At 41.5% G+C, this 22,743-nt stretch overlaps 1 protein-coding gene across 1 annotated transcript in view; it reads left to right on the top strand.

Annotated features, from left to right (window-relative positions):
• Positions 1 to 22,743, top strand: part of NEK5 (NIMA related kinase 5) — a 63,981-nt gene that overhangs the window by 24,789 nt on the left and 16,449 nt on the right. The window contains exons 8-16 of the mRNA XM_025364589.1: positions 452 to 506; positions 3,036 to 3,236; positions 3,314 to 3,395; positions 5,135 to 5,268; positions 11,705 to 11,886; positions 15,949 to 16,015; positions 18,628 to 18,744; positions 19,715 to 19,801; positions 22,368 to 22,460. Of these exons, the coding sequence (XP_025220374.1) occupies positions 452 to 506; positions 3,036 to 3,236; positions 3,314 to 3,395; positions 5,135 to 5,268; positions 11,705 to 11,886; positions 15,949 to 16,015; positions 18,628 to 18,744; positions 19,715 to 19,801; positions 22,368 to 22,460 (1,018 nt within the window). The remainder of the gene's footprint in view (positions 1 to 451; positions 507 to 3,035; positions 3,237 to 3,313; positions 3,396 to 5,134; positions 5,269 to 11,704; positions 11,887 to 15,948; positions 16,016 to 18,627; positions 18,745 to 19,714; positions 19,802 to 22,367; positions 22,461 to 22,743) is intronic.

Raw genomic sequence — 22,743 nt, 5'->3', positions numbered from 1 at the left:
TTATTGAGAATCAGATACTATGTTTATCACATAATATAACTTTGATTCTGTCAAAAGCCTTGAGTAGGATATATCTTTCCAAATCAACCAAATATTACCTTTTGAGTCAAAACAAATCCATGTTTGAGTTCTGCCTGCCTCCTCCAAATTGCTCAACATTTCATCATACATACACTGTTTTTGAGCAGGAAGCTGAACTAAATATTAAACCACCAGCTTGTAGCAAAGTTTGTATGCCTTTCTTTGACTAGAAATCTGACAAACTACAAATGATTTTCATTTGACCTCTTATCTTCTAATAAGAATTGATGATATATCTGAAAGCATTTGTAAAAACTGATCAACTTATATAAAATTGTAAAGTGACACAAATTTAAGGCACTGTAAGGATAAAAGCTTTTATTAAGAATTATGGATATTTTCTTGGCATGTAAACTCTTATCTTCTTTAGGGATATTTGGTCTCTTGGCTGTGTCTTATATGAGCTCTGCACACTCAAACATCCTGTAAGTATGCTCATTGTCAGACTAATCTTGAATTATTGGAATTGTAGAAAAGAAGTTAACTTACAGGAGAAAAAGGTTAATGTTTGGTTTTATTAGATTGTTAAAAATTATATGGATGAGCTACTTAAAATAATGATAGATGACATGGAAAGATGTCCAAACAATATTATAAAGTAAAAAGTCCAAGTTGGAGACTAGTGTGTGTAGCATATTTCCATTAAAAATAAATTGTGTGGGCTTGGCATGGTGGCTCATGCCTGTAATCCCAGCACTTTGGGAATCTGAGGCAGGTAGATCACTTGAGGTCAGGAGTTGGAGACCAGCCTGGCCAACATGATGGTAACACCCTGTCTCTACTAAAAATACAAAAATTAGCCAGGCATGGTGGCACATGCCTGTAGCCCCAACTAGTTGGGAGGCTGAGGCACGAGAATTGCTTGAACCCCGGAGGTGGAGGCTGCAATCAGCTGAGATTGCGCCATTGCACTGCAGCCTGGGTGACAGCGAGACTCCATCTCAAAAAAATAAAAAATAAATAAATAGTGCCGGGCACAGTGGCTCACGCCTGTAATCCCAGCACTTTGGGAGGCCGAGACGGGTCAGGAGATCAAGACCATCCTGGCTAACACAGTGAAACCCCGCCTCTATTAAAAATATAAAAAAAAAAGTTGGGCGTGGTGGCGGGCGCCTGTAGTCCCAGCTACTCGGGAGGCTGAGGCAGGAAAATGTTGTGAACCCAGGACGTGGAGCTTGCAGTGAGCTGAGATTGCGCCACTGCACTCCAGCCTGGGTGACAGAGCAAGACTCCGTCTCAAAAAAAAATAAAAAATATAAATAAATAAATAAATAAATAAATAAATAAATAGTGTGTGAATAGATACGTTCAGCAAAAGAAAAATGTACGTGGGCAAAGGTCATAGGAAACCAGGTGCAAGTGTTTAAGAGTCTTTTCCCAGAGGTCACATGGGATGTGCCAAATCCTCCAGCATTGTTACCCACGTCACCTGTGAAATGCGATCTATAAGAAAGCTCATTGGATATACCCAGTGCCCAGGATTTTTACTGGGAACTGGTCACATAGGTAGCCTCTATCTGGCATATGCCAAACTTCCAGCCTCCTGGAAAGAAAGCAGGTGTTCAACGTAAACCATATTGTTCACATAAATAGCTGAGGCAAAGAGAGCCGCTCTTAACATTCAGGGAATGGTGGGAATTCTTCTGAAATCTTAGTTTCCAGACACCAGCCATGGGCCAACATTGTAAGCAGGCCTTTCTGAGGATAACCTGCTACATCAACTCTTCTCCACAGCTGTCATTATTGTTATTATTAATTATTGTCAAGGACTGCGCAGCTAATTTCTGACGAAAATGTGTACTTCTTTTTTTTTTTTTTTTTTTTTGAGATGGAGTCCCTCTCTGTCGCCCAGACTGGAGTGCAGTGGCATGATCTCAGCTCACTGCAACCTCTGACTTCTGGGGTCAAGCAATTCTCTTGCCTCAGCCTCCCGAGGAGCTGGGATTACAGGTGCCCACCACCACACTTGGCTAATTTTTTTGTATTTTTAGTAGAGTCAGGGTTTCACCATGTTGGCCAGGTTGGTCTTGAACTCCTGACCTTGGGTGTTCTCCCTATCTCGGGCTCCCAGAGTGCTGGGATTACAGGCGTGAGCCACCATGCCTGGCCAATGTGTACCTTTATTGCTACACCATGGTGTTGAATATTATTATGTATAAATAACTATTGATTTCATACAATAGAAGATTTTCTGGTCTATGAAGCATTTTAGAGGAAGTTAAACAATGTTTATGTGAATTTTAAAAAGCAAGAGATAAAATTTCATATCAATGTGACCTCAACTTTGTAAAATAAACATCATTTTAAAAAAAGATCAGAAGGAGCTATACCTCTGAGTGGGGTAAAATTATACATATTTTCCCCTGTCTTTATAACTTCCTGTACCTTCCAGTTTTTTATTATGAGTAAACGTTATTTCGATAATAAGACAAAACAAAAAAACTTGTTTTAAATAACATGGCATCTCGTTGAGAAACTGCAGTATCTGCTCATGAAAGATTAGTTGTTGAAAACAATTTAGGGTGGACTATAGTGCTTCTTTTTTATTTTTTGATTGAGACCAGGTCTCACTCTGTCACCCAGGCTGGAGTGCAGTGCTGTAATCATGGCTCACTGCAGCTTTGACCTCCTGGGCTTAAACAATCCTCTTGCCTCAGCCTCCCAAGTAGCTGGGACCACAGGCTTATGCCACCAAGCCCAGCAAATTTTTAAAAACCATGATTTGGAGAGATGAGGTCTAATACTATGTTTCCCAGGCTAGTCTTGAACTCCTGGGCTCCAGTGATCCTCCTGCCTTGGCCTCCCAAATTGCTGGGATTACAGGTCTACTGCTTCTAACTACAATTTAAAAACATTGTTTTGCTTCTTGGTATGTTTGTTACTTTAACACTTTTATTATTTGTTACTTTAGTAACTTTTCTCTGATTTAGTATGATTGCTCCTTGCCCTTTCAGTTTGAGGGTAACAACTTACAGCAGCTGGTTCTGAAGATTTGTCAAGCACATTTTGCCCCAATATCTCCAAGGTTTTCGCGTGAGCTACATTCCTTGATATCTCAGCTCTTTCAAGTATCTCCTCGAGACCGACCATCCATAAATTCCATTTTGAAAAGGCCCTTTTTAGAGAATCTTATTCCCAAATATTTGACTCCTGAGGTGAGTTTTGAGGTGACTGTTTGGATTTTGGCAGAGATTTTGGTTTGTAGGTCCTTGACACGTGTGTTCGGTTTTAGGTCATTCAGGAAGAATTTAATCACATGCTTATATGCAGAGCAGGAGCGCCAGCTTCTCGACAGGCTGGTAAGGTGGTCCAGAGTAAGTGTGACTTTACCGTGCAATCAAAAGCATTTATTACACATGTCTCACACAGAGAGTAATGCAAGGAAATTTCACCAAACATTTTGAAAGTGGACATTTAGGAAACAAGCAGTATAAGCAGGAGAACAATCATCTTGTCAAATGGCAACTAGTGAGTGTGCCTGAAAGTTGTATATTTAGCTCATGCATGACCTGCAGGGTTTCTTCTCATTAGTCAGGAAACCTTCATGAAGCAGAGGACATGCTGATAGAGATGCTTGAAGAGGTTGAGCCCAAACTTAACTTTTGTGTAGTGAAGAGATAGAGTGGGAGAAGGTTGCAGATAGACATGGATGATGAGATGAAACTTATTTTTCTAAAATAGGATAGACTGGCAATTAAGAATTCTGTTGCAAAGGACCATTGGATCTGAAGTTAGGATCTTGGGGCCTAATTGGTAACAGTGAGAACTGTTACTTTGTGGTTCCCAAAGAAGGCAGGAGATACTTTATGGTAGTAATAATTGGAGAAAACTATTTTAGTCCTGGTGTCAGGAATCAGCTAAGCTGTGTGTCAGAGGGAGGGGTGCATTAAGAAAGAGAAAATGACTAATTCATTTGATGCTGTGAAAGTCAAAGCCGCAGGATTTAGCCATAACTGAATGCCTGGACTTATAATATTAGGAGAAGCAGAAAACCTCCCAAAGGAATTCATGAGAGGGAAATGTTATCCATTGAGAGAGAGGTTTTAAAATTGAGGAAAGTTAAGGAGAAAATGAATGAGCCTCTTTGCCATTTAATTTGACTGACATTGTTGTATATCAGTCTAGACTGAGAATGTTTAGAAAATAGACAAGTACAAAGTATGGGACAGTGTATTGTCCATATTTCTAATATAGGTAAGACAGGAGAACAAGAACAATTTTTTCTACTGAGATGGGGTCTCACTGTGTTGCCCAGGCTGGTCTCAAACTCCTGAGCTCAAACAATCCTCCCACCTTGGCCTCCCAAATTGCTGGGATTACAGGTGTGAGCCACCTTACCCAGCCCAAGAACAAATTTTGATGGAGATAAAGACAAGCATTAGAGATCTACTCATACCTCAATCTCAGCATTTTGGGAGGCCAAGGTGGGCAGATCACTGGAGGCCAGGAGTTTGATGCCAGTCTGGCCAACGTGGCCAAACCACATCTCTACTAGAAATACAAAAATTAGCTGGACCTAGTGGCCCATGCCTATAATCCCAGCTACTTGGGTGGCTGAGGCATGAGATTTGCATGAACTCGGGAGGTGAAGGTTGCAGTGAGCTGAGACCCTGCCACTGTAACATAGCCTGGGTGACAAAGGGAGACTGTCCCAACAAAAAAAAAAGAGAAGATCTACTCATAAATTCCAAACAATGTGGCATGAATGGAGTGGCCTGATAACCCAAGCTCTAATGACCAAATTTAATAACTTTTATTATTACCCCATACATACTGTTTCTGTAAAGGTTAATATTAATTTCTATTTTTCTGAAAAAAAGTGATGTTATATATACTAGAAATATGCAAAGGGACTCTGAAAAAAGGTTTTTTTCATTTAAAGAAAATGCATATTAATTTTTCATCAGTACTTCTCTCACTGTAACATATCTCTGGCTAAAAAGTAAACTTACTGTGTTATGAAATGTAGCTTATGTTTATATTCTTACAAGTATCAGTAGTAAAGATGTACAATTTTTCAAAAATTAAAGCTGTTTTGTTTTGGTTAATTAAGAGTGTAAAATACAAAAAGTGAAATTCCAGGGAAAGTGCCCACCAAGATCAAGGATATCTGTGCCAATTAAAAGGAATGCTATATTGCATAGAAATGAATGGAGACCACCAGTTGGAGCCCAGAAGGCCAGATCCGTAAGTCATTCTACACCCTCCTTTGTGTTTTTTTAACTATGGTGTATTCTTTTCTTTTCTTTTTTTTTTTTTTTTGAGATGAAGTCTTGCTCTGTTGCCAGGCTGGAGTGCAGTGATGTGATCTCAACTCACTGCAAACTCCACCTCCCGGGTTCAAGCGATTCTTCTGCCCCAGCCTGCTGAGTAGCTAGGACTACAGACGTGTGCCACCATGTCCAGCTAATGTTTGTGTTTTAGTAGAGATGGGGTTTCACCATTTTGGCCAGGATGGTCTTGATCTCTTGACCTTGTGATCCGCCTGCCTGGGCCTCCCAAAGTGCTGGGATTACAGGTGTGAGCCACCGCACCCGGCCCCAGCTAATTTTTGTACTTTTAGTAGAGACAGGGTTTCACCATGTTGGTCAGACTGGTCTCGAACTCCTGACCTTGTGATCCACCTGCCTCAGCCTCCCAAAGTGCTGGTATTACAGGCATAAACCACTGCAACTGGCTGTTATATTCTTTTTCTTTAATTTTTTAGTTAAAAAAATTTTTGTGGGTACATATTAAGTGTGTCTATTTATGGGGTACATGAGATGTTTTGGTACAGGCATGCAATGTGAAATAAGCACATCATGGAGAATGGGGTGTCTGTCCCCTCAAGTATTTATCCTTTGAGTTACAAACAACCCAGTTATACTCTTTAAGTTATTTAAAAATGTACAATTAAGTTACTATTGACTATAGGCAGTCTATTGTGCTATCAAATAGTAGGTCTTATTCTATTTTTTTTAACCCATTAAGCTATGGTATATTCTGACAGACCTATCTGCACATGTTCATGAGGTACAAGCTCATTGTCTAGAGTCCACAAATTTTGTACTTACAATAAAGTATTGTGTACTGAGCATTATAATGGTATTTTTTTGGACAACTTCTAGTTTTTATATTTTATAAAACGATGCTGTATGCCCTTACAAGTATACTTTAGGTTTAATTTTCTTTTTATAACTGAAATTCTTCTTATTTCTAATAAGTAAGGTTTTCCTGTATAGGAAAAGTGAGTAACATAGCAACAGAAAACAGTCTGCATTTAATATTCTTAATTCTAACATGTATAGGATTGAGAAGTTTGTATGATATAATAATTGATATTTCCCTAGCGATTCTTTGTGTTTAGTTATTTGAATTCACTTCAGCACAGTGTTGAATCTTTCAGGTCATACTAGTGAAATGCTTCTGGTATGTAAATGATAAAATGGCTGTTGTCTTTTAATTAAAGAATTATATTTTTAAAGAAGGCTCATGGTAAAATTAGAGAACCATTTGGAAGTATATTTACTAAGTGTTTACTTGATAGACATTTTAGAAAATATATTGGTATGTAAACATTTTTTTAAAAAACTGATTGTTTAAGTTATTGCCCTTCATTTGATAAAGGGCTTTAACTTGTTTGTTTGTTTGTTTATTTATTTATTTATTTGAAAGAGGGTCCTGCTCTGTCACCCAGGCTAGAGTGCAGTGGCATGTCTCAGCTCACTGCAACCTTGATGTATTAGTCTGTTCTCATACTGCTATAAATAACTACTTGAGACTGGGTAGTTTATAAAGAAAAGAGGTTTAATTGGCTTACAGTTCTGCAGGCTGTACAGGACGCATTGCTGAGGAGGCCTCAGGAAACTTATAATCATGGCAGAAGAGGAAGCAGGCTCATCTTAAATGGCCAGAGCGGGAGGAAGAGAGCGAACAAGGAGGTGCTACACACTTGTAAACAACCAGATCTCATGAGAACATACTCACTATCACAAGAACAGTAAGAGGGAAATCTGCCTGCATGATCTAATCACCTTCCACCAGACCCCTCCTCCAACATCAGGGATTACAATTCAGCATGAAATTTGGGCAGGGACACAAATCCAAACCATATCATTCCACCTCTGGCCCGTCCCAATTCCCATGTCCTCCTCACATTGCAAAATACAATTTTCCCTTCTCAACAGTCCCCCAAGGCTTAACTCATTTCAGCATTTAACTCAAAAGTCCACAGTTCAAAGTCTCATCTGAGACAAGTCAAGTCCTTTCCACCTGTGAGTCTGTAAAATAAAAAACAAGTTAGTTACTTCCAAAATACAATGAGGGTACAGGCATTGGTAAATACACACATTTCAAAAGGGAGAAATCAGCCAAAACAAAGGGTTTATAGACCCCATGCAAATTCAAAACCTAGCAGGGCAGTCATTAAATCTTAAAACTCCAAATTCCTTCGACCCCATATCTCACATCCAGGGCATACTGGTGCAAGGAGTGGGCTCCCAAGGCCTTGGGCAGCTCTGCTCCTGAGGCTTTGCAGGCTACAGCCCCTGCGACTGCTCTCACAGGCTACTGTTTAGTGCCTGCGGCTTTTCCAGGTGCATGGTGCAAGCTGTCGTTCAGGCTACCGTTTTGGAGTCAGAAGAATGGTGGTCCTCTTCTCACAGCTCTACTAGGCAGTGCCCCAGCCGGGACTCTGTGTGGAGGCTCCAATGCCACATTTCCCCTCTGCACTGCCCTAGTGGAGGGTCTCCCTGAAACAGGCTTCTGCCTGGACGTCTAGGCTTTTCCGTATGTCTTCTGAGATCTTGGTGGAGGCTCCCATGCCTCAACTCTTGCACTCTGTGCACCTGCAGACTTAACACCACGTGGAAGCCACCGAGACTTACGGCTTGCACTCTCTGAAGCAATGGCCTGAGCTGTACCTTAGGCCCTTTTAACCATGGCTGGAGCTGGAACAGCCACAATGCAAGACACCATGTCCTGAGGCTGCACAGAGCAGTGGGGCCCTGGGCTTGGTCCTCAAAGCCATTCTTCCCTCCTAGGCCTCAGGGCCTGTGATGAGAGGCGCTGCCTCAAAGGTCTCTGAAATGCCTTCAAGGCATTTCCCCCATTATCTTGGCTAGCAACATTTGACTTCTCTTTATTTTTGAAAATTTCTGCAACTGGTTTGAATTGCTCCCCAGAAAATGGGTTTTTCTTTCCAGGCTGCAAACTTCCCTAACTTTTATACTCTGCTTCTCTTTTAAGTATAAGCTCCAGTTTTACATCATTTATTTGCTCACAAATATGACCATAGGGTGCTAGAGAAGCCAGGCCACATCTTGAATACTTTGCTGCTTAGAAATTTCTTCTGCCAGATGCCCTAAATCATCATTCTCAAGTTCAAAGTTCCACAGATCGCTAGGGTAGTGGCACAATGCCTCCAACCTCTTTGCTAATGCATAACAAAAGTGACCTTTGCTCCATTTCCCAATAAGTTCCTTATCTCCATCTGAGACCTCCTTAGCCTGGACTTCATTGACCTTATCGCCATCAGAATTTGGTCACTATGATTTTAACAAGTCTCTAGGACATTCCAAACTTTCCATCATCTTCCTGTCTTCTTCTGAGCCCTCCACACTCTTCCAACCTCTGCCCGTTACCCAGTTCCAAAGTCACTTCCACATTTTCAGGTATCTTTACACAATTCCCCACTCCTGGTACCAATGTATTGTGTCAGTCCGTTCTCATACTGCTGTAAAGAACACCTGAGACTGGGTAATTTATAAAGAAAAGACGTTTGATTGGCTCACAGTTCTGCAGCCTGTACAGGAAGCATGGCTGGGAGGCCTCAGGAAATTTATAATCATGGCAGAAGGGGAAGCAGGCTCATCTTACACGCAGGAGGGAAAGAGTGAAGGGATAGCTGCTACAAACTTTTGAACAACCAGATCTCATGAAAACTCACTCACTATCACAAGAACAGCAAGGGGGAAATCTGCCCCCATGATCCGTTTACCAGGCTTTCAACATGAGATTGGGCAGAGACACAAATCCAAACCACATCACTCGACCTCCTAGGCTGAAGTGATCCTCCCACCTCAGCCTCCTGAATAGCTAGTAGTACCGGTATGCGCCATGATGCCCAGCTAGTTTTTATTTTTTGTAGAGTCAGGGTCTCACTGTGTTGCCCAGGCTGTTCTCGAACTCCTGAGCTCAAGTGATGTACCTGCCTCAGCCTCCCAAAGTGCTGGAATTATAGGTGTGAGCCACTGTGCCCAGCCTAAGGGCTTAATTTTATTAAAGAAATAAGAAAAGTATGTTGTGATTCAGAGGACTCTTTATCAGACCTGTAGAAGAGAAAACACATCTAAAAGATTTGAGGATGAATTAAATTATGAGAACTGTTGAACACGTTGACATTTTTTCCAGTTCCTTGAAAAGGTAAAATTGATTTCCACAGGAACTACCTCTGATATTCCTATTACTGTTGGGATATTAGAAAAAATTTTAAAGAAACTGTCTATTGCCTTTCAATACTTTTCTCTTTCTAACCACTTTTCAACAAGTAATTGGTAGTATTTTTTTCTAGGTTGTATACAGGTGAAATTGTAAAGCAAAGAAAACTACTTCTTACTTTAAAAGATTTTTAAAATAGGCTGGTGCAGTGGCTCATGACCGTAATCCAACATTTTGGGAGGCTGAGGTAGGAGGATCGTTTCAGCCCAGGAGTTCGAGACCAGCCTGGTCAACACATTGAGACCCCACCTCTACAAAAAGTAAAATTAAAAGAAAATTAGCTGGACACGGTGGCATGTGCCCGTAGTCCCAGTTACTTGGGAGGATGAGGCAGGGGATTCCTGGAGCCCAGGAGTTTGAAGCTGCAGTGAGCTATGATCACACTACAACCCTCCAGGCTGGGTGACAGAGTGAGATCCTGTCTCAGAATTTATAAAGAAAAGAAAATATTTTTAAAATAAACATATAATTTGTATTTAGATTAATAAACTAAATTTTATACATTTACTTAAATATTTAAATAGAACTATATGAAAGTGCCATTTTCCTAGATTAATGATGGTCAATTCTGTGCAATGTCTTTTTTTTTTTTTTTTTTTTTTTTTGAGATGGAGTCTCACTCTGTCACTCAGGCTGGAGTGCAGTGGTGCTATCTCGGCTCACTGCAATCTCCGTCTCCCAGGTTCACGTCATTCTCCTGCCTCAGCCTCCCGAACAGCTGGGACTCCAGGCACCCTCCATCACACCCCGGCTAATTTTGTTTTTGTATTTTTAGTAGAGACGGGGTTTCACCATGTTGGCCAGGATAGTCTCAATCTCCTGACCTTGCGATCTGCCCGCCTCAGCCTCCCAAAGTTCTGGGATTACAGGTGTGAACCACCGCGCCCGGCCAATTATGTGTAATTTCATATGGTCCAATCTAACATATATATGAACCATATAGCAGTAAAAAGAATAAAGGATATAGCATATTACCTCTTTACATGAGGACATTTTGGTTTTAATTGTTTTCGTTATTCATATTCCCAACTATTAGTTCCTAGATTTTTACAGTAGTTTCATCTATTTTTCTCTTTTTATTATTAACTGTAAACTGTCAACTAGACAGAGTTGCCACACTTCAGGTTAAATTGACCCCACTTTGCTCTTTAGCAAGAAGGTCTTGACTGGCTTTTATATCTTAATTTGATCCATTTCTCATCTTCTAGCTCAGTGGCTTCTACTCAGTTCTAAGATAAACTGTCATTTCTGGTTCTCCTGTTCTCATTCTGTTCTGGTTGGGTGGTGAGGGCTGGGATGCTAATATGTCCATCACAGCTGTTATATGACCTTTTTAAATATTTTCTCTGGAAGAATGACTCTGATTCAGCATCTTATTTTCTTTAAGTCATGATGCCATTTTGCGTTTAGTCAATTTATCAGAAACTGAAAATGTTGCAAATCCCCATATGTGTGAGTTCCACGATACTTTTAATTTTCCTGTAAAGTATGGTAAGGTATAAATGAGTTTAAGAAAAATAGAAAACAATAATTCTGAGTTTAGTTTTGGATCTTGGATTGGCTGGGCATACTCACTAGCTAAGTACATTTTACATACTAGCCATGAAGTATGCATGATTCATATCTATACCTTAGCAAAATTGTAAACCACTCTACTATATAGTACTTAGGTCTTTTTGTACTCTGGAATTTGGGGACTCTAAGATTATTTTATTCTGAAAAACAAGTGTAGTAGAAAAACAGCAAAAATACACCTTCAGTGCCTTGTCTTAGCTATGGTCACTGTCATATTGTCAAGTATTATAAATTTGTATTATGGTTTTTTTTTTTTGAGATGGAGTCTCACTCACGTTGCGCAGGGTGGAGTGCAGTGGTACGATCTCAGCTCACTGCAACCTCCACCTCCCGGACTCAAGCGATTCTCCTTCCTCAGCCTCCTGGGTAGCTGGGATTACAGGTGTGCACCACCACACCTAACTAATTTTTGTATTTTTAGTAGAGACAAGGTTTTGCCATGTTGGCCAGGCTGGTCTTGAACTCCTGATCCACCTGCCTTGGCCTCCCAAAGTGCTAGGGTTACAGATGTGAGCCACTGCACCCGGCCTGTATTATGGTTTTTAAAAACATCCCCTCTTCTTTTCTTCAGATAAAAATGATAGAAAGGCCCAAACTTGCTGCTGTGTGTGGACATTATGATTATTATTATGCTCAACTTGATATGCTGAGGAGGAGAGCCCAGGAACCAAGTTATCACCCTATTCCTCAAGAAAATACTGGAGTTGAGGATTACAGTCAGGAAGAGAGGCATGGTCCATCCCCAAGTCAATGGTAATATTGTGGTCTAGCTTAAGCTTTGATTAATCTGAAAATATCTTTATATATGAACATTAATTATTCTGAAATCCAAATTCTCCTAACACAAATAATCCAAGAAGAACTTTCCAAATCTTCATTTTAAACACATAGTTCCCTTGACCTTTTTCTTTTGTTTGCTTTTGTAGACAGAGTCTCACTCTGTTGTCTAGGCTGGAGTGCAGTGGCGCTATCTCAGCTCACCGCAACCTCCGCCTTCTGAGTTCAAGCAATTCTCGTGCCTCAGCCTCCCCAGTAGCTGGGACTACAAGCGTGCACCACCATGCCTGGCTAATTTTTGTATCTTTTTTTTTTTTTTTTTTTTTTTGAGACGGAGTCTCGCGCTGTGTCACCCAGGCTGGAGTGCAGTGGCGCGATCTCGGCTCACTGCAAGCTCCGCCTCCCAGGTTCACGCCATTCTCCTGCCTCAGCCTCCGAGTAGCTGGGACTACAGGCGCTCGCCACCATGCCCGGCTAGTTTTTTGTATTTTTAGTAGAGACGGGGTTTCACCATGTTAGCCAGGATGGTCTCGATCTCCTGACCTCGTGATCCACCCGCCTCGGCCTCCCAAAGTGCTGGGATTACAGGCTTGAGCCACCGCGCCCGGCCTAATTTTTGTATCTGTAGTAGAGACAGGGTTTCACCATGTTGGCCAACCTGATCTCGAACTCCTGACCTCAGGTGATCTGCCCGCCTTGGCCTCTCAAAATGCTGGGATTACAGGCATGAGCCACTGTGCCTGGCCGTGTTAGTCTCTCTATGTCAGCCCTACACCTGCTTATTAGTTGGTTCTTCAAATTCTCAGGTACCCTCTCACCAGGCAGCCACTGAGCTCATGTGATCCACCTGCCTTGGCCTCCTAAAGTGCTAGGACTACAGGCGTGAGCCACTATGCCCAGCCTTTTTTGTTGTTGTTGTTAGAAAGATTTTGTTTTATTTCCATCAGAATGTCATATATATTACACAAATCATATCTGTTGACATCTCAAGCATATAAGAATTACATGTTCTTATAAATTGCGTGGAAATTACATATACTGTGAGAAGTGTTGTAATTATTGTGTAATGTGTATTATAATTTAGCCTATCGAAGTAACAAAGTCTTGTAATTAAAGCAATAAATGTGTTGATAGATTATCACAATTGATAAGTAATTGATAAATTATCTTCTTTTCCCCTTAACCCTTTTTCATATCAAGTCTGATCTAGCTTATTTTCTTATTCATAGAGCTGCTTAACTGTAGGCACAGACCTATACCCCTGCCCTTTTAATATTCTTTCTTCCTCCTGCTAAATTCCACTGTATGGCAGGTGAAAAAATAGTTGTGTATATTTCATTTCTCAAAGAGGTTACTAATATGAATCAATAATTGAATCGTTAAAATCAAATGATCATTTGAGACATTTTGAGAAGATACATTTCATTCAGCATTTATGTTCTAAGGATCTTCAAAATATGGACATATTAGAAAGAAAATAGTATTCTTAAATTGGTCTTATGGTAGATTTTCAAAAATTTTACTCCATAATAGATTTCTGCAGATCTACAATATTTTCAAAATTTTTTCACACTGATGTCGATATTCCTGTGTCCAGAGTAATTGACACCTAACACAGGCCTGAAGACTTAAGTCTAAGAGTTCTTTTTAAAAAGTGTTTGTCATCAAATTTTTTTGTTCAGGGTTAGGAATTTGTTACTTTGACAACTGTGGTTATTTATTGTTGAAATTTTGGATGAATTATGAAAAATACAAGAGACTATGTGATGGTAATCTCATTAATAGTGAAAATGAGATAAGCCAGAATGATGAGAAAATAATTTCTTCAGAAGCATATAATGGGAAAAGCAGATGTTTTATCTTTAAAGATACTGGGCACTGTTGTGGTTTTTATCTATCTTCATAACACATTTTTAATTATCTCCACAATTATCAAAAGTTGCATCTTCCGTTCATTCAAATTGTAATACCCATATTGGACTCAATTAGTGAGGGATGTAGATTTTATAGATGAACTGGGAGCAGCCACAAAACTCCCTTTCCCTTTTCTCAACCACTGGGAAAATATATCTTCCACTCTTTGTCTGGATTTGAGAGCTGTCAAGCTATCAATTATTTTGACCACGTGTGATTTTATCTCCCAAGCTCTCACATGAAACAATAGAAAGGGTCCTTCTCTTTCCTGGATGCCCCTTTGATGCCTGGTAACCCCTCCTCTTTGTATACTCTCCCATCCCCAACTTTCTGTCTGCTGGAGGTCTAATTACAGGCCATGGGATGGAGGAAGAGGAATTTTTTTTTTTTTTTTTTTTTTTTGAGACAATCTCACTCTGTCACCCAGGCTGGAATGTGGTGGCCCCATCTCGGCTCACTGCAAGCTCTGCCTCCCGGATTCACATCATTCTCCTGCCTCAGCCTCCCAAGTAGCTGGGACTACAGGCGCCCACCACCATGCCTGGCTAATTTTTTTTGTTTTTAGTAGAGATGGGGTTTCACTATGTTAGCCAGGATGGTCTCGATCTCCTGACCTTGTGATCTGCCTGTCTCGGCCTCCCAAAGTGCTGGGATTATAGGAGTGAGCCACCGTGCCCAGCTGAGGAAGAGGAATTTGTATAGAATTGTAGGGGTGGAAAGGGAGTAGGTAGACAGAGAAATAGAGAATGTCTTTTGGACAGCCCCTGGGTGTCGGAATCATTTTTCTCATGAAGATATTGATATATGTGCCAATTAGGCTTTTGAGACAGATGAGTGCTTACAATTTACCCTCATTTGATTCAGGAACTATCTGTGTGTCAGGCACTTCACAGCCCTAATCTCTTCTAATCCTTGTATCAATTCCTGTGAAATGGCACCGTGCCCACTTTACAGCTGAGGAACTAAGACTCAAAGACTTTAGCTTGTCATTTCATCCTGTTTCTACACCCCTGATTATTAACTCGCCTCTTTGTAAATTGGGGATGCTTGTCATGATGTTCCTTCCTAAAGGAGGTGTTTCGGAAATGACAGTTCTGTCTTTGGAGCCTTAGAAGTTACTCATATTCCAAAAAACTTATGATCTGAAATGTGGTTTTTATTAACAACCAGTAGTTACAGAAATGTTTTACAGGAAATTCTACCAAAAAAAAAAAAAAAAAAAAAAAGATAGATACGTAAAATGTGAGTATAAACTTGAAAATTGTTTGACTGGAATTGACTAAAATTGTGCTGGAAAAATACCTTAAACATTTGGAGAGACAGCTAACCCATGATTTCTTTTCTCATTAACCATTTATGTGCAGAGATAAAGGGATGGATGGAGGGACACATTCTGCTCTCAGGGAGCTCAGTATGTGGTGCAGGAAACAGATATGCAGCCATTCTTTTTTTTTCTTTTTTTTCGAGACGGAGTCTTGCTCTGTCACTCAGGCTGGAGTGCAGTGACGTGATCTCGGCTCACTGCTACCTCTGCCTCCCAGGTTCAAGCGATTCTCCTGCCTCAGCCTCCCCAGTAGCTGGGATTACAGGCGCCTGCCACCACACCCGGCTAATATTTTTTTAGCAGAGACGGGGTTTCACCATGTTGGTCAGGCTGGTCTCGAACTCCTGACCTCAGGCAATCCACCCACCTCGGCCTCCCAAAGTGCTGGGATTACAGGTGTGAGACACCACATCCAGCTGCCATTGTTAAATCAGGAGAAACAACCTGTACATTAGACACCTACACAAAGCATGAGAATTTCTGGATCTGGGTCTGTTTTCCTCCCCACAACAATGGAAGGACTGAATCTTGCCCTGAAGAAAACTTACTGGATAAGAATATTTTTCTGTTTAATCCTCTCCTGTATCCCCACTTGTTACTCTTTATCCTTTTTTCCTCTTGATTCCAAAATTTTATTTTCCAATGTAAAGATTCTGTAACTGTGAACTACTTCTTGAACTTGGAACTTCAAGCCACCAGTGAATTGTGAATCTCATTACTAAACTGAAAATCTACTTGTCAAATTGGTGCATAAGATTTGTTAAAGTTTCTACTTAAGCTGAACATTCTTATTTTCTAAGGCCTGCTGAGTACCTTCAGAGAAAATTTGAAGCTCAACAATATAAGCTGAAAGTAGAGAAGCAATTGGTAAGTAAAATACCAAATATGAGAAGCAATTAGGAATTTCTGTTTTTCTGTTCACAGATTTTCAAGTCAAAGTTCATTCCATCAGAAGGTCAAGACTACTCTCTACTAGTCCCCAGTTTTTTTTTGTTTTTTGTTTTTTTCTGAGACGGAGTCTCGCTGTGTCACCAGGTTGGAGTGCAGTGGCGTGATCTTGGCTCACTGCAACCTCTGCCTCCCAGGTTCAAGCAGTTCTCCTTCCCCAGCCTCCCAAGTAGCTGGGATTACAGGCTCCCACCACCACACCCGGCTAACTTTTGTATTTTTGGTAGAGACGGGGTTTCACCATGTTGTCCAGGCTGGTCTTGAACTCCTGACCTCAGGTGATCCACCCACCTAGGCCTCCCAAAATGCTGGGATTACAAGTGTGAGCCACTGCACCTGGCCCGAGTCCCCAGTTTTTAATAGCTAAAGAAAATAATGGGAAAGGGTTGAATTAGTCTTAGCAGTCTGGCTTCTTTCTTGGCTTTATCTCTTCTGTGGGACCTTGGACAGTTCATTCAACCTATCTGAGCCTTAATTTCCTTTTCTATAAATGACAATTTTTAGAGTAGGTGAGCTTCAAATTACAGTGCTCTAGTGCTTTGGTTCTATTTTGTTAAAGATTCTTCTGCACATTAAAAAAAAGTGACAAGGGGCCGGGCACGGTGGCTCACGCCTGTAATCCCAGCACTTTGGGAGGCCAAGGCAGGCAGATCACGAGGTCAGGAGTTCGAGACCAGCCTGACCAACATGGTGAAAGCCTATCTCGATTAAAAATATAAAAATTAGCTGGGTGTGGTGGTGCATGCCTGTAATCCCAGCTACTCAGGAGGCTGAGGCAGGAGAATTGCTTGAACCCAGGAGGAGGAGGTTGCAGTGAGCCGAGATCGTGCTACTGCACTGCAGCCTGGGCGACAGAGCAAGACTCTGTCTCAAAAAAACAAAAAAACAACAAACAACAACAACAGCAGCAACAAAAAAGTGATTAGGCCAGATATGATGACTCATGCCTGTAATCCCAGCACTTTGGGAGGCTGAGGTGGGCAGATCGCTTCAGCCCAGGAGTTCGAGACTAGCCTGGGCAACATAGTGAGATCTTATCTCTACAAAAAAAAAAAAAGAGGCCGGGCGCGGTGGCTCAAGCCTGTAATCCCAGCACTTTGGGAGGCCGAGGCGGGTGGATCACGAGGTCAGGAGATCGAGACCATCCTGGCTAACATAGTGAAACCCCGTCTCTACTAAAAATACAAAAAACTAGCCGGGCGTGGTGGCGGGCGCCTGTAGTCCCAGCTACTCGGAGGCTGAGGCGGGAGAATGGCGTGAACCCGGGAGGTGGAGCTTGCAGTGAGCCGAGATCGCGCCACCGCACTCCAGCCTGGGCGACAGAGCGAGACTCCGTCTCAAAANTGAGGCAGGAGGATTGCTTAAGCTCGGGAGGCAAAGGTTACAGTGAGCTAAGATTATGCCACTGTATTCCAGCCTGGGTGACAGAGTGAGACTCTGTCTAAAAAAAAAAAGACTCAGCTTGGTGGCTCACGCCTGTAATCCCAGCACTTTGGGAGGCAGGGGTGGGCGGATCACGAGGTCAGGAGATTGAGACCATCCTGGCTAACACGGTAAAACCCCGTCTCTACTGAAAATACAAAAAAATTAGCCAGGCATGGTGGCAGGTGCCTGTAGTCCCAGCTACTTGGGAGGCTTGAGGCAGGAGAATGGCGTGAACCTGGGAGGTGGAGCTTGCAGTGAGCCGAGATCAGGCCACTGCACTCCAGCCTGGGTGACAGAGCGAGACTCCATCTCAAAAAAAAAAAGGGACTGTTGTACTTTATTTGAAATGAAAGTTAACCTTTACCCTTAAATACTGTCAGAATTCTGGGGCTGAGAGAGGCGGGATTTGCACCCTATTTATATCACTCTTGTTTTGAACCGTTGAAAACCTATAGTTCTATTCCCCTACATAATTCATGCTCTGGGGTTGCTAACCCTTTACAAACCTTTGATATCACAGTTATGTTACCAATTCCAAAAATAAATCTACATATCTCAAATGGTAGCATAACATATGGATCATTTAGAATAAATTATATAAATGATTGAATTAATTTTTTAAAATTGTTTACTATGTGCGTGTCACAGTGGCTCACACCTGTAATCCAATCACTTTGGAAGGCTGAGGCAGGAGGATCACTTGAGCTCAGGAATTCAAAACCAGCCTGGCAGCATAGTGAGACCTTATCTCTACCAAAAATTTTAAAATTAGCCAGATGTGGCAGCATGTGCTTGTTGTCGCAGCTACTCAGGCTGAGGCAGGACAATTGCATGAGCCCAGGAGTTGGAGGCTGCAGTGAGGCAAGATCATGCCCCTGTACTCCAGCCTGGGTGACAGAGTGAGACTCTCTCAAACAGAAAAATACATGTATATGTTTTAATGTTTTATACTTAAGAAAATTCTACTACTTACTACAAAAAACTCCCAAATACTGAGTTTGCTTAGTGATATAATTCTTATTTATAGGAAAAAGTCAAGGTCAAATCAGAAGATGATGTTTCTGAAATCAAAGTATGCTTTATAAATTATTTCATTCAATAAATAGGGTCTTCGTCCATCTTCTGCCGAGCCAAATTACAACCAGAGACAAGAGCTAAGAAGTATTGGAGAAGAGCCTAGATTCCAGGAGTGGCCATTTAGGAAAAATGAAGTGAAGGAACAGGTTAAAAACTTTAATTCCAGGGCTACCCTTGTATTTCTTTGTATTACTGTCTTTTGTACTGTAATAGGAAGTTACTTCTGTTTCCTACAGTGCCCCTGAATATGTCAACACCATGCTGAGTGTTACAGGGGATACAGAGTTAGGTATTTTACTTTTTCAGATAATGTAATATGGCTAAGTTCATACAGCTTTTCACCTTGCGATTCATAGAGTTACTGTCCCTCATTAACAGATTTGGGATTTGTATTAGTTTGCTGGGCTGCTGTAACAGAGTTCAACAAACTAGGTGGCTTAACACAATAGAAATGTATTGTCTCATAATTCTGGGAGAGTGGAAATCCAAAATCAAGGTGTCAGCAGTACCAAGTGCCCTCTGAAACCTGTAGGGGAATCCTTCCTTGCCTCTTCCCAGCTTCTGGTGTGTCGCTGGCAGTCTTTGGCATTCCTTTACTTGCAGTCACATCACTCCATTCTCTGCCTGTATCACATGCTGTTCTTCCTGTGTGTCCGTCTTCACATGGCCATCTACTTGCAAGGACACCAGTCATATTGAACTAAGGGCCCACCAGTATGATCTCACCTTAACTAGTCTCATCTGCAGTGACCCCGTTTTCAAATGGGATCAGATTCTTAGGCACTGGGGGTTAGGACTTCAACATATTTCTTTTTGGGGAGAGACAAAGTTCAGTGCGTAAGAGGGTTATATATAAAAGTGGGATTTATAAAGTCAGTGTACGTCATGAACACATTTGGGTTGTATATAAAATTGAGCTTTGTAGCTGAAGCTACTGTCTCACAGGGTGTGAAGTACCAGAGCCAAAACATAAGACAGATTATCATCTTTAGGAGCAACATATTTTTCTAACCTTATTTTATATTACACACTTTTGAAATTGTAGGCTGCATAAATATTATTTTGGTTATGGTGTTCATAAACATTTAAAGTTTCTGGATTGGGTTTGCTTTCCAGGAATATTGGAAGCAGTTGGAGGAAATACGCCAACAGTACCACAATGACATGAAAGAAATTAGAAAGAAGATGGGGAGAGAACCAGAGGTAAATTCATTCTTCTAGGGGAAACATTGTTCTATTGATTTAGAGCTAACTAAATTGAGCTGGTATTAAAAGTAATGATTTTCTCATAGAAAAGATAAAGTTTTATCATAGAGATAATCATGCAGAATTCTTTTTTAATAGGAAAGCTGTCAGACCTCATTGGAGCTTCAGTTTATTATGGTTTACGAGAGACTCCACAAGATAATAAGGATATCTGAGATTCTCAGGAATGGCTATTATTAAGAGTACTTATTGATTGTTTTTCTTATGAATCACTCAATATGTATTTACTGAGCAGCAACTTTAGACCAGAACTGGATTAGATGCAGAAAGTACAAAATGAGTGTAAGTTCATGCCCAGAAGGAGCAAAACAACAACAACAACAACAACAACAACAACACACTAGCATTTTTTCAACTCTCTGCAGGGTAAGGTTCTAAAGGCTATTTAAGGCAAAATCTGAGTGCAGTTGAACTGCTGCTTAAAAATTTCTTAAAGGCGCCACATTGGAAATTCATCCTTCCATCTCCCAAGAAGGTCTCTAGAGTTGGCACAGATCACTGCTTCTTCAGAAGAGCTGCAGATGAAATAGCCAGCCTGTGTTTGGAAACCATGTTGTAAGAAAGACACATGGCTATTGAAACACTAGGAACACACTCAGTGCCCTGGAATGCTCTCTTAGGAGAAGCTTGCAGGCACTGAGATGGCTGTCTCGCATCCCACATGGACTTGGCCACACACTCATTGAGTAGAGCCACCATGCTGCTGAAATTGATCGCTCTCTCTTTCTCTTCTACCGCAGTGCATACAGATAAATTCATATAAGTCAAATGAATGTACGGTGCAATTCAGTTGTTTTTGCCAGGCTGCGAACCAGAGCTTTCACATACTGTATTAGTCTGTTCTCATACTGCTAATAAAGACATACCCGAGACTGGGTAATTTATAAAGAAAAAGAGGTTTAATAGACTCACAGTTTCCCATGGCTAGGGAGGCCTCACAATCATGGCAGAAGGCAAAGGTGGAGCAAAGTCATGCCTTACATGAAGGCAGGCAAGAGAGTTTGTGCAGGGGAACTCTCATTTACAAAACCATCAGATCTTGTGAGTCTTACTACCATAGAAACAGTATGGGGGAAACTGCCCCCATGATTCAGTTATCTCCACCTGGCCCCACCCTTAACACATGGGGATTATTACAGTTCATGGTGAGATTTGGGTGGGGACACAGCCAAACCATATCACATACATACTTTATTTTATTTACCCCATACAGAGAAGTTAAGTAGTTCATCCAAAGTCACGTAGCTATTACAAGGCAGACTAAATATTTCAATATCTGACTCTAGGCTGGGCATGGTAGCTCATGACTGTAATCCCAGCAATTTGAAAGGCTGAGGTGGGAGGATCGCTTGAGCCCAGGAATTTGAGACCAGCCTGGGCAACATAGGGAAACCCTAGCTCTAAACATATATATGTGTGTATATATATGTGTATCTACACAGATATATACAAAAAAATTTTAAATTAGCTGAGCATGGTGGTTTGCACCTATAGTCCTAGCTACTTGGGAGGCTAAAGCAGGAAGATTGCTTGAGCTGGGAGCTAAAGGCTGCAGTGAGCCATGATTGTGCCACTGTGCCCCAGCCTAGGATACAGAGCAAGATTCTGTCTCAAAAAAATAAAATAAAGTAAAATAAAACAAAAATCTGACTCTAAAACCCCTACTCACATTCATGCCTGTAATCCTAGCACTTTGGGAGGCAAGGCAGAAGGATTGCTTGAGCCCAGGAGTTTGAGACCAGCCTGGGCAACATAATGAGACTCCATCTGTACAAAAAATTAAAAAATTAGTGGGGCATGGTGGTAAATGCTTCTAGTCCCAGCTACTCAGGAGGCTGAGGTGGGAGGCTGAGGTTGTTCCACTGCACTCCAGTCTGGGCAACAGAGGGAGGCCCTGTCTCAAAAAATAAAAAAATACAATTATAACCACTATTCTTTCTGGCATATGCAATTCTACTTGTAAATGGTTGGAATGATGAGACACATGTATAAAACAATCATAGAGTAAGCCCTGTAGGTGCACAGGAGCCAAGATGAGCAGAATGAGCAGGAAGTGGGTGTTTATGGAAGAAGTGGGTGGGGCCTAAACTATGTCTGAGAAGAAGAGTGGAATATGGAGAGGCAGAGTTAAGGGAGGAGGGTGGGCATTCTGAAAGAGCCATGCGAAGGTTGGGATAGAGGACTGCATGTGCTGGGAGGGGCAGCCTGGAGGTTGTTCTCTCCAGAGCAGAGGCCTGGCTCATGGTGGGCAGCCTGGAGCTATCATCAGCCTTATGTCTGAAGCTGATCTGGGATGGGCAGCCTGAGCCCTGCAAAAATGGATAGCAGACATTTCTACAGAGACTATGGAAGAAGGATTTGGGAAATATTGAGGCTGCGGGGGGGAAAAGGAGCCATCAAAAGGGTTCTGTCCAGCCATTCCATCATTGATCATGCATCAGCCAAGTAGCCTTCAGAGCTCACTCAGAACCAATCTTGTTGACTGTGTATAATTGTGTTAAAGGAGAACTCAAAAATAAGTCATAAAACCTATTTGGTGAAGAAGAGCAACCTGCCTGTCCATCAAGATGCATCTGAGGGAGAAGCACCTGTGCAGGTAATGATGGCTGTGATTAGACATGTGTGTGCTTGCGGTGTGTGTGCTCTACCCAAGTGGCTCTTACCCTTCTCTGTGCAGCAGAACCATGTAGGGAACTTTTTTTTTTTTTTTTTTTTTGAGACAGAGTCTCACTCTGTTGCCAGGCTGGAGTGCAGTGGCATGATCTTGGCTCACTGCAACCTCTGCCTCCTGGGTTCAAGTGATTTCCTGTCTCAGGCTCCCGAGTAGCTGGGACTACAGGCATGCGCCACCATGCCCAGCTAATTTTTGTGTTTTTTTT

Source organism: Theropithecus gelada, chromosome 17 (genome assembly GCF_003255815.1).
Source record: "Theropithecus gelada isolate Dixy chromosome 17, Tgel_1.0, whole genome shotgun sequence".
In the NCBI taxonomy this organism is placed as follows: Eukaryota; Metazoa; Chordata; class Mammalia; order Primates; family Cercopithecidae; genus Theropithecus; species Theropithecus gelada.
This window is presented reverse-complemented; position numbering and strand designations above follow the sequence as displayed.